The sequence below is a fragment of the Botrytis porri genome, assembly GCF_014898465.1.
Source record: "Botrytis porri strain MUCL 3234 chromosome Unknown BPOR_002, whole genome shotgun sequence".
NCBI classification, from domain to species: Eukaryota; Fungi; Ascomycota; class Leotiomycetes; order Helotiales; family Sclerotiniaceae; genus Botrytis; species Botrytis porri.
This window is the reverse complement of record NW_024066076.1, coordinates 3345506-3360830: the sequence shown is the minus strand read 5'-3', so window position 1 is coordinate 3360830 and position 15325 is coordinate 3345506. Positions and strand designations below refer to the sequence as shown.

General features: G+C 42.8%; 6 protein-coding genes across 6 annotated transcripts; 3 read left to right on the top strand and 3 right to left on the bottom strand.

Annotated features, from left to right (window-relative positions):
• Positions 1-31: 31 nt before the first annotated feature.
• EAF01_002001 (uncharacterized protein) lies at positions 32-2481 on the top strand (the record flags this gene model as incomplete). Its single annotated transcript, XM_038910251.1, has 6 exons — positions 32-71; positions 839-961; positions 1016-1041; positions 1089-1496; positions 1548-2002; positions 2058-2481. The coding sequence occupies 6 exons, from the start codon at positions 32-34 to the stop codon at positions 2479-2481; spliced, it is 1476 nt and encodes a 491-aa protein (XP_038775063.1).
• A 373-nt stretch (positions 2482-2854) lies between these two features.
• EAF01_002000 (uncharacterized protein) lies at positions 2855-4545 on the bottom strand (the record flags this gene model as incomplete). The annotated part of the gene is made up of 3 exons (XM_038910250.1): positions 2855-3076; positions 3196-4331; positions 4386-4545. The coding sequence occupies 3 exons, from the start codon at positions 4543-4545 to the stop codon at positions 2855-2857; spliced, it is 1518 nt and encodes a 505-aa protein (XP_038775062.1).
• A 611-nt stretch (positions 4546-5156) lies between these two features.
• EAF01_001999 (uncharacterized protein) lies at positions 5157-6368 on the top strand (the record flags this gene model as incomplete). The annotated part of the gene is made up of 1 exon (XM_038910249.1): positions 5157-6368. The coding sequence occupies one exon, from the start codon at positions 5157-5159 to the stop codon at positions 6366-6368; it is 1212 nt and encodes a 403-aa protein (XP_038775061.1).
• A 3385-nt stretch (positions 6369-9753) lies between these two features.
• EAF01_001998 (uncharacterized protein) lies at positions 9754-11166 on the bottom strand (the record flags this gene model as incomplete). Its single annotated transcript, XM_038910248.1, has 2 exons — positions 9754-10356; positions 10462-11166. 2 exons carry the CDS (start codon positions 11164-11166, stop codon positions 9754-9756), a joined length of 1308 nt encoding a protein of 435 aa, XP_038775060.1.
• Positions 11167-12269: 1103 nt separating this feature from the next.
• On the top strand, positions 12270-13012 carry EAF01_001997 (uncharacterized protein; the record flags this gene model as incomplete). Its single annotated transcript, XM_038910247.1, has 3 exons — positions 12270-12381; positions 12436-12664; positions 12769-13012. The coding sequence occupies 3 exons, from the start codon at positions 12270-12272 to the stop codon at positions 13010-13012; spliced, it is 585 nt and encodes a 194-aa protein (XP_038775059.1).
• Positions 13013-13203: 191 nt separating this feature from the next.
• EAF01_001996 (uncharacterized protein) lies at positions 13204-14595 on the bottom strand (the record flags this gene model as incomplete). Its single annotated transcript, XM_038910246.1, has 1 exon — positions 13204-14595. One exon carries the CDS (start codon positions 14593-14595, stop codon positions 13204-13206), a length of 1392 nt encoding a protein of 463 aa, XP_038775058.1.
• Between the last annotated feature and the right edge of the window lie 730 nt (positions 14596-15325).

Below are 15325 nucleotides of genomic sequence, written 5' to 3'. Positions count from 1 at the left end.
TTTACAAATCTATCTTTGAAAATCCTTCAACATGGTGGGGTTAGGTCCACGAAAGCCTCCTTCCCGTAAGGGTATGTATAACTTCAACTTTCCCTTTGTCACCTCAGGATCTGTTTGATTTGGTTCGGTGGTTTGGCTTCCAAGAGAATCTCAAATTGTGATTCAAATTCACTTGTTGTTTGTGAATGAATAGGCTGTGCAGCTTGATACAGCTATTATGACACACCTTCCAATGCCTCCCATAAAGCATTGTCAGCTTGAAAGCAACCAGCTGTTGGCATTTCAAAGTCAAATCATTCCACTCAAGAACTTGAAGCTTTCAAATCTACGAAGTTTCTAGATAAATTATCTTCTGCAATATGTCGACAACTTCATCTCCTATTCTATCTTCAGCTCCTACTAAGGAGCTCGAAACACCATTACCAGGCAAAGGTTGATATCTCCTGATCTCTGTCTTTGTTTTTACTCTTGGCCTACTATTATTTCAGTCTAGTCTAGTCTATCCGACAAGTGTTCTGCTTAGATTGGACTAAAATTTTAGCGTGTGCTTTCTGAGCACCAGGGTCTCTCGGTTTTGATACTCGATGCAAAAAATACCGAGATCTGCCCGTGGGCAAAGCTTCTTTGAAGTCTTCAATAACGGGCTGATGCTATTCATGTCGCCCTTGTTTGTATATTTGCAGACAATATTTGCAGTCATGACTTATCTCCTGAGATGAACTGCAAATAGCAAAAATACTTATTGCACGGGTCCACCTTCCCATCAGAATTCATTTGCAATTACAATTTCATAGCCTTACAATAAACTGTAGATTTGCTAACTCATGACATCACATAGGCTCTATGGCCGATGTTCCAAAGAATTACTTGGAACAAATCAAGAAGCTTGAGCAACAGTTCACTGTTGACACCAAGAAACTCAAGGAGATCACTGAACACTTCGTCTCTGAGCTTACAAAAGGTATTTATTATGTCTTCCAACTGCGATGCGAGCGTTGTGCTAATGTTTAACCAGGTCTCACTGTAGAGGGTGGAAGTATCGTATGTTCTTCGGATCCGATGTATGAGTTATGACTAATTTTGTTTAGCCAATGAACCCAACTTGGTGCATGGCATTCCCAGATGGTTATGAAACCGGTACATTCCTCGCCTTGGATATGGGAGGTACCAATTTGCGTGTCTGTGAAATCATCTTGACTGATGAGAAATCCGAGTTTGATATCATTCAATCAAAATACCGCATGCCAGAAGAGCTCAAGACTGGTGACGCAGATGAACTTTGGGAATATGTCACCGATTGTCTTCAGCAGTTCATCGAATCCCATCATCAAGGTGAAAATCTTGAAACGTTGAGTCTCGGTTTCACCTTCTCCTACCCAGCTACCCAAAACTACATCGATGAGGGTATCTTACAAAGATGGACCAAGGGATTCGATATTGCAGGTGTCGAAGGTGAAAATGTCGTTCCAATGTTTGAGGCAGCTCTTGCTAAGAGAGTAAGTTACTTGGTGGCATTAAGGAGATGACGCTTGCTAAAAATTTATCAGGGCGTTCCAATTAAGCTTACAGCTTTGATCAATGATACCACTGGTACCTTGATTGCTTCCGCATATACTGACACAGCCATGAAGATTGGTTGTATCTTCGGAACTGGTTGCAACGCTGCTTACATGGAAAACTGTGGCTCTATTCCAAAATTGGCACACATGAACTTACCTCCTGATACTCCAATGGCAATCAACTGCGAGTGGGGTGCTTTCGACAATGAACACAAAGTTCTCCCCCGTACTCCATACGATATCATTATTGACAAAGATTCTCCACGTCCTGGTCAGCAAGCATTTGAGAAGATGATTGCTGGTCTTTACCTTGGAGAACTTTTCAGATTGGTTCTCGTTGATCTTCATGACAACAAAGATATCCACATGTTTGAAGGTCAAAATATTGAAAAACTCCGAAAGGCTTATACCTTGGACTCTTCATTCTTGTCTTTGGTTGAGGAGTATGTTCCTATATTTCCATATCTTTTAATGGTTAATTGATTAACATTTGTCTAGGGACCCATGGGAGAACTTGTCAGAGACTGCTGATCTTTTCCAAAACAAGCTCAGCATTAGAGCCACTGTTCCAGAACTCGAGCTCATCCGTCGCCTTGCCGAGTTGATTGGTACCCGTGCCGCTCGTCTCTCCGCATGTGGTGTTGCCGCCATTGCCAAGAAGAAGAACTACGAGACTTGCCATGTCGGAGCTGATGGATCCGTCTTCAACAAATACCCCCACTTCAAGGCTCGTGGTGCTGCCGCACTCCGTGAAATTCTTGATTGGCCCGCTAAGAAGAACGCTAAGGAGGCTGATCCTATTGAAATCTTGGCTGCTGAGGATGGATCTGGTGTCGGTGCAGCTTTGATTGCTGCTTTGACCCTCAAGCGTGTTCAGGCAGGTAACATGGCTGGTATCTTGCACCCAGAGAACTTCAAATAAATGAGCACGCCAGTTCTTGTACCGAAGTCTCCAGGTTGGAAGGTGATATGAAATGATGCGAACATGAATACTATGGAAGTTATGGTCAATGTTTCGGGAGGATGATTCTATTGCATAGGAATGCGTGTGTAGACGGATGATTTGCATGGCTTTTTTGCTTTTCCACGTTTTTCACATGGCATTGATGTTTTTAGCAAATGATAGCTTTTACAAAATCACATACAACGAACGATTTATGTGCAATCTATTTATCAGTTGAAACTTGTTTCCTATAATCTTGTTTATCATGTATGCCCCTTTTACCCTAAAAGTCAACACCCTAAAACTCTAAAATTCCAAGAAATCTGTGTACAGAACAACATTATCAATCACGTCATAAAATATACCTAAAATGCGGCCCATCATTTTCTTTCCCCCCATTTGAATCCTTCAAACTCCCATTCTCATTACCATTACCATTTTCGTCTCCATTTCTGTTTTCATTATCGCCACTGACGCCGTACTTTTCTACCAATTTTCGATTTTCATACGCAAGTCGGAAACGTAAGGCCATTGCTAAAGCGCCGTTGAAGAGCATGAAAGCCGCGCAAACCCACTGTTAAAAAGATGACAATTAGTATATTTTTCCCAAACACTCTCGCTCCGATATCGAAGAATTTTTTGAAAGCAGAGATGGAGAAGAAAATTGTGGAAAGAGTCAAAAAACAAACATACCATTCCTTTCTTATAATAAGGTCCTTCACTACTGGGATACAATCTCGTTCCCAAAAGCGGACCACATTGACCCACCACATTGAGAATCGCAATTCCCGTGCCTCGTTTGCTCTCACTCCCTTGGTTGTTCATTACCCAGGGAAGAATATTTCCAATGGCGGGGAAAATGCCCGATGCGGCTAGGAATACTCCGGTATAGCGAACTCCTGTGCTGGTTGATACGGCGAGCATTATGTATCCTGTTGCTCCTATGAGAGATAGGATAAGGATAGTGTATCCGCGTTGCGAGTACTTGTCTGCAAGCCATGTTGTAAGAATCACAACTAGGAATGCGAGGAAATAAGGCGGGGCTGAAAGTCCTTGCGCAGTGACGCTTGAGAAACCCATTGCGGCAAGAATTGTCGGTAGGAATACTGGGAGAGATGCAAATGATACGTTGCAGGAGAAATACATCAATGCTGTGGTCCAATTTTTGATATCGAGGAATGCGGCACGTACTTCGTGCCACTGGATTCCGTGTGGTCGATTGGAATCCGTGGTACCTATCTGTCGAACTTTGCGTGCTTTTGCGATGAGTACTTCCTCTTTGGACAAAAATTTGGCCTTTTCAGGACTATCGGGCATGAGGAACCAGGTAAGAACACCAGCAAGAATAGCTGGCAAGCCTTCGACGAGGAAAAGCAAACGCCAGGCCGCAATACTTTCGGAATGCCCAGAAGTAATACCATAAGCTAGAGCACCTGCAAAACATGTTGCCAAAGGAGCTGCCCCAAGGTAAAATCCACATCGAAGTCCGAGTTCATTTCTTAGATAGAAGAAAGATAACAGGAACGTGATGCCTGGTGCAAAGGAAGCCTCGAAAGCTCCTAGGAAAAATCTAGCAGCCATCATTCCAGACCAATTGTACGCAACAGTTTGCAATGTTGCTGATAATGCCCATCCCAATACTGTTATGGCGCCCCACATATGCGGTGGTATAATTTTCCACATCAACACCAATGGCTCGAATACAATGTATGATATGTAGAATATAGTGAGGAGCCATTCGTAGCTGTCAGAATCGAGATGCAAGTCATCCATCATACCAGCAATTTTCGCATTTCCAATGTTCGAACGATCAAGATATGCAAGGAGATCTTTCGAAGATGATTAGTTGGATTGACTCCATCAGAGTTCTAGGAAAAACGTACAGAGCCCAATGATCAGAGGCATCAAATGCCTGTCTATCTTCCGCACAACTCTTCTCTCCATCTCAGGATCAATTGGTGGAAACGACTCATCTTGTATCCTCGAATCCAATTGACTCTCAACATCCATCTTCGTATTCTGAATATCCTCCATGGCCGGCATACTCTCGTTGTTTATGCCCACACGGTGCGAAATCGACAACACTTGTATAAGCTCGCAACTCGAGTAGGACGATATATCTGTATCACACCGGAACACAACAGAAATTGGACTTACCGCTTATATATACATAGAAAGAATAAGAGGCATACTCACGGCACACATCATTGGTATTGGAAACGAGTCATAATTGTATATGCACGATAGCTCCTTAAGTTTGTAATTGTGATAATCATCTGTAGATCCATGTCTGTTCGCAGAGCTAAAATGGGGTAATCGGCGGTACGTTTCCGGTTCCTGGATGGTCTCTATTCATCTTGATGGGCTCGAAGAGAGGGCTAGAGAGGTCGATTTCATGTCTTAAAGTCTTGAAGTGTCGTTCCTGTATTTTTCGGAAAGATACATGAGATAAGCCGAGACATTGTAAATTGCTGATGTTGCTAATGGGGAATTGAGTTCACAAACAATCGGACCCATGCGGTACCGATCTGTCAGTCCCGACCGCCCTCTCTCCGCCAAATCCATTGACCCCTCCAAAAATTATTTCCCCAGTATGCTGAAATCCTCAAGATTTCGAATATTCTTATAAAGTTTACATAGAATTAACCTTCAAAATGGACGACCCAGCATTTGCCTCCGAAACTGATACAACTACCCAAACTATCCTCCTCGCAGCATCTAACCACGATCTCGCCGCCCTCAAACCTCTCCTTCGAGTACCGGGCGCTGCTTCAGTTCAAGATCCCGAGACAGGCTTCACACCTCTCCACGCTGCAATTGCATCCTGTGAAGATGCTCCTTCTGTAGAAGATATAGAGGCTGCAAAAGCGACCATTAAAGAATTATTTCTGTCGGGAGCTATATGGAATGATTTAGATACGAATAACGAGACACCTGGATGTTTGGCGTGGAGATTGGGCAGGAAGGAATTATATGAATTGGTTGTGGAAGCTGGTGTGAGGGCGGAGGTTTTGATGAACCTGATGGGTGGGTATGAGGAGTTGAGTGATGGGGACGAGGACGAAGAGGAGGAGGAAGTAGAAGGAATGGAGATAGTTGCAGACGAAGAAACCACAGACGAACCAGAAAAAGAAAGCGAGGCAGAAGAGCCAAAGAAAGACGTCAATTCCGCAGATTATCTCAAAAGCAAACTCGAATTCACAGAAGATGCACTTCTCGACGCTGATGCTAATGGTGTAATGATGGCATGGGAAACATCCATCATGAAACGTACAGTCGATCTACTTATCCCCTCCTCCTCGCCTCCATTACGAATCCTCAACATTGGTTTCGGAATGGGCATAATAGACACCATGTTCGCATCCAAAAAACCAGCCAGCCATCATATAATAGAAGCCCATCCCGATGTTCTCACACACCTCCAAGAACCAGGCCATAAATTTGGAAAAGAATGGGAAGCATCTGCACCCGAAGAAGGAAGCTATAAAATTCACGCTGGTCGCTGGCAAGAAATTCTACCAAAGCTACTCGAAGAAAATCTTCAGTTCGATGTTATATATTTTGACACATTTGGGGAATCTTACATGGAGCTCAAGAAATTCTTCTCCGAATACGTTATCGGCTTATTATCTGAGACTGGAAAGTTTAGTTTCTTTAATGGACTTGGAGCGGATAGAAGAGTTTGCTATGATGTTTATACCAAAGTCTCGGAGCTGGATCTGTGTGATGCGGGATTAGATGTCGATTGGGTTGACGTGGAAGTCGAGGAGCTTGGGGGAGAGGGCGAGGGTGAATGGAAAGGCGTAAGAAGGAGATACTGGGTTTTGGACACATATCGTTTACCAGTTTGTGCTTTTATGGGATGATATAAAGGGAAAACTGCGGAAAAGTTAGTTGGGAAGGAAAATAGAAGTTGATACCCTCTTTGACTAGTTTCAGTATAACATCCAGTTGCTATATATTATACAGCATCATATTATTCCGAGATTTCCTATACATCTAGGGATTCTCGTTTATATTCTCGTAAGATTTCATCCATAAAGTTCAGCAGTTTCCTCTCTCGATTGCTAGTCTAAATTCCATTTCAGGACTCAATGATAGGTTGTGAAATACTCTGTACCTCAAAGTCTCCCCGCCAAAAAAACTTTCCTTCTCGTATTCCAACCTTTATTTCCATTATACCATATGATATCCTTCGTGTACTTCCATTTCTTACATATCGCAACCCCTGTCACATTACCAGTAAACTCTGAGCTTGCAGCTAATAGCAGGCCTCAGAAGGTGTTAGCAGTTGATCCATACCCTCCCCCCCCGGTGCCCAAATAACAGCTTTCTATCGCAAGTCTGAACATAGGCTAAGCCTGGGATATACTCTGAATAGCTTTTTTTAAAAAAATTGGCCCTAGCAGTCCAATCCTCATTGGACTTCACAGCTGATCTTGAATACCTAGAGGATACTTGTTGCACGTCGTCAATCCCTGTACCATAGTTAAATGCTGATCAATTGTACCATTCTTCATTTTCTGCTCATATGATCCTAGGAGGCTTATCAGAGAGCAGTAGAAGGTCTTTCACATGTCGAGAACTCCTGTACATTTGATAGATTGCATGTAGTGTTGGAGATGAATTTTTTCTGGCAAAGTTCTTCGAAACTCGAGTCGGTTGGTGGAACTAGGCTTGGACTGATGGCTTATGTTGGTTGTTTGGTAGGATATCATGTGTCAGTTGGATTGAATTTGTATGTACATATATTGACTCTCGATATCTTGTCCTGCGCTGATACAATTCCTGATTATGACTGATCGAATATTTATTGGCATGCTTTGAAGTCGGTTTTCATTGTGCAGAGAATTTTATTAAGTAGTGAAGTCATGAATTTTATTCATCCAAATTTGGTATTCTTCCCGAAAAATGGTCCGTCACTATTTGATAAGGACACAATTATAGATGTGATACTAGAAAATTGAAGTTGAATGAAAATGGACTGGAATACCATTGAACTAGACCATACCCTTAAGGGCTCTGGAACTCATCTAATCATACTTTATATGCCTATTCAGGCTAGCACCTTCTCCTATATTCGCAAATCACCCCCATCATGTCAATGTTTTCATTTAGCATGGCCACATTCATTCAGATCTGGGCTGGGTGCATTGGTTAAAATTTGGATCTTAAAAATATAGGCCACCATGTCAAACTTTCAGAAACTGGGCTTCGGCTGATTTAGCTTCGTTTGACCATTGGAATCTATGACAGAAACTAGTTGATCCTTAGTCCAGCGCTAAGCAACCATACAAAATATATATATCAACCCCCCTCCCCCAAAACTTTCTTCCTCTTCTCCCTATCATTCGCCGGATCACCAATCTGAGACAGTACACAATTCCCAGAACTTCCACCCTAAGTTTTCTTCACTCTCAAGCGAGCGAGTTCTAAACTATCAAAACCACAGAAAATCTGCAGGATTGGGCTTACTCAAGACGTCATCCAAAACGAGAGAGAACGAAATGGGAATTGTGAAAAAATGACGTCTAGGGACACACAGATCTATGATGAAGAAAACCAGTCCATGGAAATAATCGTGCCGAGGATCTGTATGGCTCTGTGTTTGATGTTTGCGAAAGCGGATAGATAACCTGGCTGTGTGATTCGAGGAGATATGATGTGGATGGATACTGATTTGGTCCTGAGATCTGTTCTTTTTGTTCCATTCTGAAAATTTTCTGGGGAGTGAGACGAGGGAATTTAAAGACCTATTTTTCTGCATGAAATGTCAAATCGAGAATCTTTCAAATGAGTGATTGTGCTCGACGCCAGCAATTTACTGAGTCTCAGAAGAATTAAGATTCGGACGGCGAGATTGATATTCTATTACAATAACTTCGATGAGATAGTCCAAATTCACCGCGACCTCTGGACTAGAAGCGTTTTCAAAGCTATGAAAGCACTCGCGCAAATTTAGGGTAAACTAAATGTCATCAGAATACGACTCGATTCGAAATACACAGGGATCAGGCCTGTAATTTCAGTTTACAGATGAGCAACAAAAGCATTTCAAACAATCACAACTGGCCTCTAAAAACGTAGTTTCAACGTCAATATCTGATCTAAAATCTAGTCTGCTATTAGCGTGCCACTTGTTCGGTTAATCAAACCCGCCTGTAACTTAGCGAAGAAAAATTCGGCTAAAAATTACGCCATTGAGGCAATCCGCAGATAAGAAACTGTACCACGTTTACCTAACACAAAAAGCCTGACCGTTAGTCTACTCACTATCATCCTAAGTCCCACAGCCGAAGTAGCAAAAAAGAGAAACATATAAACCTATCCTTATCCTCTCCATAATCTCTAGTAATTCATGATCCAATATTTTTCTGTTGCTTTCATCCAATCAATTGAGTCGAGGAGAAGACCCATCCTAAGCTCTAATAACAGAGCTTTCTTTCCGCGTTCTTAACTTGCGAGAGCAGAAAACGAATAAACAGGAAGGGTCTTAATTTTTATATATCAAGCGAGAAGAGTGGAATCTATGATGAGAATCATCAGCATGCTTTGATTCGAGAATGCTCTAGATTTGGTTCAAAACTTAGGTTGATTACCAGGGTAGAGTGTTTGAGATCAGATTGTGATAAAAACTGATTGTTCCTGAGATTATTTTTCTTTGTTTTGCACCATGGAACACTAACCATTGACTTACCCACTACCATCAAAAATCTGGGTTTGCTGCAATAGCTCTATAATAGCTATGCTGAAACAGACAAAGAAAAGATACTATTCAGTGCTACTGTGCCTTTGAATGGGCTTCTGTTGCTGCCAAATAAATGACAGAATAAAAATGAATTATCGATAACTTAATGTCCTACTTGTCAAAACGATCCCTCGCTTCTTCTGATAACAAAGGGAGATCAAAGAGACAATGCAAACAAAGGGACTCGGCTCTTTGATCAATAAAACCGGTCGAGTCTGTAAGTATCATATACCGAATTCGTATTCCACACATCATACTTTGCGCCTTGTGTTGGATCACTTAACTCAGAGTTAATTTGACATCTTAGCATCAATTCATGATTAGGTCATGACCATAGGACAAAAACGTTGTTCACAAAGGGTTTTATATCACGGAAATAAGAATAGGGACGTGGATGAAGTGAAGTAGATTAGTTTTTATTATTATATTTTGAATTGAGATAAACTTACCTTGAAATAATTAAAGAATAGAAAAGTGACGGACCTACTTACCTTACCTGTAGCTTACCAGAGTCTTGGAGTCGGCCAGTGGGCATTAGGTGGAATCCAATCTTTGCTCCCGTTGGAACCACTAGGTAGATAAGGTTTTGGGAACGGCGCCACATCCCTCTCTCTAGCAAGATCATAACGTTCAACCCGGGAAAGAAATTTGGCAAACGAGACGAGACGTCCGCTAATTCCTACTTTGTCGAAGTTTGGGTAGAATCGTTTGTTTCGATCGCAATGTGCATATAGCGTTTCTTTGTCAGGACAGCCATAGTACATTGGTGAGCGACGGCGGACTTCTGCAGTGAGAGTTTCATTGATCATGAGTCCAGAAAAATTGAGAATTCCAACGAAACCATCAGTTAAAGAGTTAGGAGGCGAGAGGTTATTCAGAGGGTAGTAAAACGTGTTGTCAGCACCTTTAGCGGGGTTAAAGCCTCTGAAACCACTAACGTGGAGAGTACTGCAGATACGAATTCGACTGTTCTGTATTTCTGGTCCGCGTCTTGCACCATAAGATAACTCCCATCCAAAAGCAAGGCACATGATGTTGCATATTGTGTATACGCCGCAGTCAGGTTCCTCCTCGTCTTGTAACTCGCTTCGGCCAGTTCGGAGTTTCTAATCGCATGGATTGAATCTTCGACTCAATGGTGGCTCGTCTCCAAGATAGATATTAAGTATAGCAAGGAACCTTTCAACACATTGAGAGCCCTTGCCGCGAACGAGACCGTCATCGTCGGCGCTACAGAGATAATCAATCGTCTTGGCTTCTGGAGAGATAGCACAGACAGCTATATGTCCAAAAAAGTCGCGTTCTTCTGAACCCGTTTGAATAAGGAAGAAAATATAGCGCAACTGCCAAAACTCTTCTCGCGAAAATCTCTTGGTCAGTTCTGCTGCAGCATGCTTTGGTCCTTGCTCCATGACTTCGTGGAAGTAAGTGGACCAGTAGGCAAACATTGGAACAGTACCAGGAAGATATCTATTAGGTGTTACTTTGCTTGGATCACTGGATGGGAGAGCAGAGTGCCAACGATTAGCATAGTCACAAATAAATTCTGTCATCGCGTCTACACTTATCTTGAGCATTCCGTTGCCTTGTGCCAGAGAAAAGAAAACATCGCGATCATTTAACTTTGTGTTGGTGCCTACATTTGATTCGCTTGGCCGTGGTGTCCTTGCGACTATCTTCATGGAGGGAACAGGAATTTCAGTTGCTCCTGGTACATGATTAGCGATAGTAGCTTCGTGGTACTTTTGAGACCTATTTAAGCTATCGGCCCATTGACGCTGACAATCTTTGATAAGCTGCCCTGGAAGAGGGTGGAACATCTTCGCTCTTCCTTGATGTGAAATTGAATGCGTTGAAGTTATTTGCGGGTCATGGAAAGGTGCATTGCGCGCAGGCAATTCATCGTCAGAACCCATGATAGCTAAGATGTGGTTTGATAAGTTTGGTGTTTGTGCGTGTGTGAATGATGTTCTAATTTAGAGGCAATCTGTAAAAACGAGTTATATATTCAACTACAATAGCATTGTTCACCGATAAAATATATGCTGTTTAACTTTCATAATCAAACAAAGAAAAATGAAAGATGAAAGGCGATAAGTGATTCAAGAATAACAAAGAAGATACAACGATGGAGAACAATGAGATCTTAATTTGCCTTGTTATCGAGATCTGTGAACTAACAGAAGACATGACTCTCGCCTTGCCAATTGCGCAGCTGCAATAAGGAGTCACACGGTAGACCAGAAGAGCGAAATGGTGCTTCGATGGATGTGCCAGTAGAAAACTCGGCAATTAGAGCAATAGTGACACATAGAAGATGTATAAACTTGACAATCACCGCTGTGATATCACGTAACGAATGATTGCCACGCCATTTCTGTTGATGTACCGGTATTCAATGTAGACTTCCATAGCTTTGAAATACCTAGATGTAGACTCCCGAGGCTAGCGCAAGGACCGATCACTCGATTCTGCCTTTGCTAAATACTAAACTTGTGTTGCGCCGCTCATTATATTTGCATCACGAATCGTACTGAATATCAATTCTCCATTTGTTTGATGGGGTGCGTTATAGACAGGTGAAAGCACATGCGTGGATCGATCACAAAAATCAAATCTCATGAAGTATCTCGAACCAATTCAGTCATAAATTAAAAACAAATGAAACGTGCGAGGTTGAGATAATTGAAACAAATACCACTGTATCTCTGAGACCTTACAAAGAGGTCTATCACTGCAAAGGTTTAGAGAAACAATAATGTTGTTGAAGACAGCTGCTGCCAAATAGGTATCGATGTGCTCTGTGGTTCGTCTCCTATTATGCGATCCCGGAGGACGGAGCAACTATATTCCGTATTCCTCAAACTCAGTGAACCCTGAGGCACGAATGACATTGCGACCACGATTTCCATACCAATAGCTTCATTCTTCCAGCTCCAGAAACCCCCCCTCGTACACCGCACACCGCACTCCTAACTCCCATCAAAATACTTTTGCCAATCGGCCCCAAAATATCATCATGGCGCCCAATATGTCACTCTTCTCCGTTAATGCCATCATAATTCTCAATGCCGAAGATGGCTCCCGAGTATTCACCAAATACTACGCACCACCCCACCATAACTCTTCTTGTAAGTACTTTCTACATCCATTTCTGATAATATAGCTTCTGACATACTCTTTAGCTCCAGCACCACCATACCCCGATCAAAAATCGCAAAAAGCATTCGAGAAAGGTCTCCTCGAGAAGACCCAAAAGCAAAACGCAGATATCATCCTCTACGACAATCGCATTGTGTTATATAAGAGCGAGAGCGATGTTATGATGTATGTAGTTGGAGGAGTGGATGAGAATGAGATTATGCTTTATAATGTCATTTTAGCTTTAAGGGATTCTTTGCATCTGCTATTCAAGTACGTCTTGTCCCAATGGGAAATATGTGCCCTGGACTTTTACTCCCTACTTCTTTCTCTCTATTGCTCGAGTCGTGAAAGAAAGTAAAGCTAATGTGTCACAGACAATCCGTAGACAAACGGACTATAGTCGAAAACTACGACCTCCTTTCCCTGGCAGTCGATGAAATGGTTGACGATGGTATTATCCTCGAAACAGACCCCACGATTATCGTTCAAAGAGTTAGCAAGGCGCCTACGCAAGATGTGGCACAATTGAAGGGTATCGATTTGAGTGAGCAAGGCATGAACAATTTGGCACAATTCGGAAAGGCCAAACTAGGAGATTGGTTGAGGCAGGGTCTGTAGAGGGCGTGGAGACGAAGATCATGTCATTGTGGATGGGCAATATTATATTTGGTTGGGAGCCATAAAAGGAGTTTAGATTATACTGGAGTTGGGGCATATCAAATTCCCAGGTATAGGAATAGTGAAATCATAATGGGACGCAGCTTGTTCTATGGTAGATATAATGAATTTTGGCAGTGATTCTGTATCTTCTATCTTTCAATGACAGTGGCTGCTTTTCGCAGTCTATTCATGACGGCTGCTGCAATATCCCCCTCGTCTTTGATGCCTTCGACGAAAATGACATCACATCCTTTCTGATCCAACTCGCGCAGGGCCGAAAAGAGACCATGGGCAATATCTTTAATTTCACTACCCAGGGCAATTTTCAGACACTTTGCCACATACCAGCCTGTCGTCTGATCACTTAAATCTTTGATCCAAGGTTTATGCTTTGTCGTGTAGAGCATGAACTCGTTTGACTGTAAGACCCCTTCTATGTCTGTAGTTCCTTTGACTTTGTCTTCATCTATTTGAACATCATAGCCGGCAAAACCTTCACCCCCGGGTCGAAATCTCCAATTCAGAGTAGATATAATACCAACTGTGGCTGGCTTGTCGGAGCATAAAGCCTTGCGCCCAGTATGTTCCGTCTCTTCAGCTCGTGCTGCTACGATTGAGAGCGCTTCGTCACCGAAAAGAGGTTCAATGCCGCGCCCGTTCTCGCACAATATGACCTTCGCCTTGGGACTGTAATGTTTGTATTTCATTCCCGGTGCTCTTGGTGCCTTGTCTCCAATTTCACTTTTGTCTTGGTATCCTTTCACAACACCTTCCCAGCCATGACACTCTCGAATCTCGTCAATACTCACGCCCCCAGGTCTGAGAACAACTGGAGGATCGCACATGCCATCTACAACTGTACTTTCCACCCCGACCTGGCACGCACCACCGTCGAGTATTATTTCGATTCTACCGTCAAGATCATGATGCACATGTTGAGCGGTTGTGCAAGAAGGCTTCGTAGAGGCATTCGCAGATGGGGCGGCAAGTGGAACACCAGCGAGGCGTATTAGAGAGAGTGCAAGGGGAGAGCTTGGCATGCGTGCGCCGAATGTTGGTAAACCTGCTGTTACTTCTGGTGCCAATTTGCTTGGGGATGGATTTGGCAAAAGGACAGTCAAGGGACCCGGCCAGAAGCGCTTAATTAGTGGTCTGTAGATCTCTGGGATTTCGGAAAAATCAGTATCGACGCTTTGCTCATCGGTCGAGGTCAGGAGACTGCGTAGCATGGTAAGATCGCAAACATGTATAATCAGTGGATTATCTGAAGGTCGCCCTTTAGCCTTGTATATTCCTTTCACAGCATCGCTTCGCGTCGCATCCGCACCCAATCCATAAACAGTTTCTGTTGGAAAGGCTACGGGTATGCTTTCTGTCTTGAGGTACTCTGCTGCTTCCGCGATAGATTGTAGTCCAGCGAGATCCCTAGGGAGTTCCCATCTCTCAAGGGTTTCTCGATTATTGAATTGTCCAACCTCAGACACATTGACCGGGAGAATGCGAGTTTTAACGGCGTTGCCGTTCACTTCAATAGAAGGCATTTTGATACTAATTTTGTGAAAGTTTGAGAGGAGATTTGTAGCCGTTCGTGGAATTCGAAAAGCCAGATTGAAAACGGTAATCTTTAACGTTGTATCCTACGGCTCCTCCTTTTGAATAAACCTTTGAAAAATCCTAGAGATATCTGGAACATACTTCCTCTTCATTGAGTCTTTTCAAAAACTGTGCAGATTCATTTGTCTTCTGAGGAAGTTGTGGTGGGGCAATGACTCAAAATATTTCTTTAAGGGCTAAGGTTAAGTTATCAATTTATTTTTCCATGCGCAGGGCTGATTCTCAGCTTGATGACGTAAGGCCATTGCACCTGAGAGCACGTGCGCGTCAATGACCACTTTTCACCGAACATCTAAGGTTAAGGGAGGCTTGTGGGACAATATTATATCCTCAAAAGATGGACGACCTCAACGAAAGGAACGGTGACTTTCCTACTATGTTCAATCGACGTATTGACTCATGAACAATATATGCGCGTCATGATCATCATTTTCTGGACCATGGATCCAGGAAAGGTCACCACGATAATTGGACATGGAATAAGGTTCGTTTGGTCACGGGAAGAAAAGTCATCACTTTCTCTTGAATGATTTGTACGTACGCACGTCAAGTCCAGCAAGTGTTGGGTCTACGAGCATGACTTGCAGTTACCATGTCACAAAAGGACGCGATATGATATTGGGACTCTGTTGGCCTGACAGAAACCTCTCTCCATTT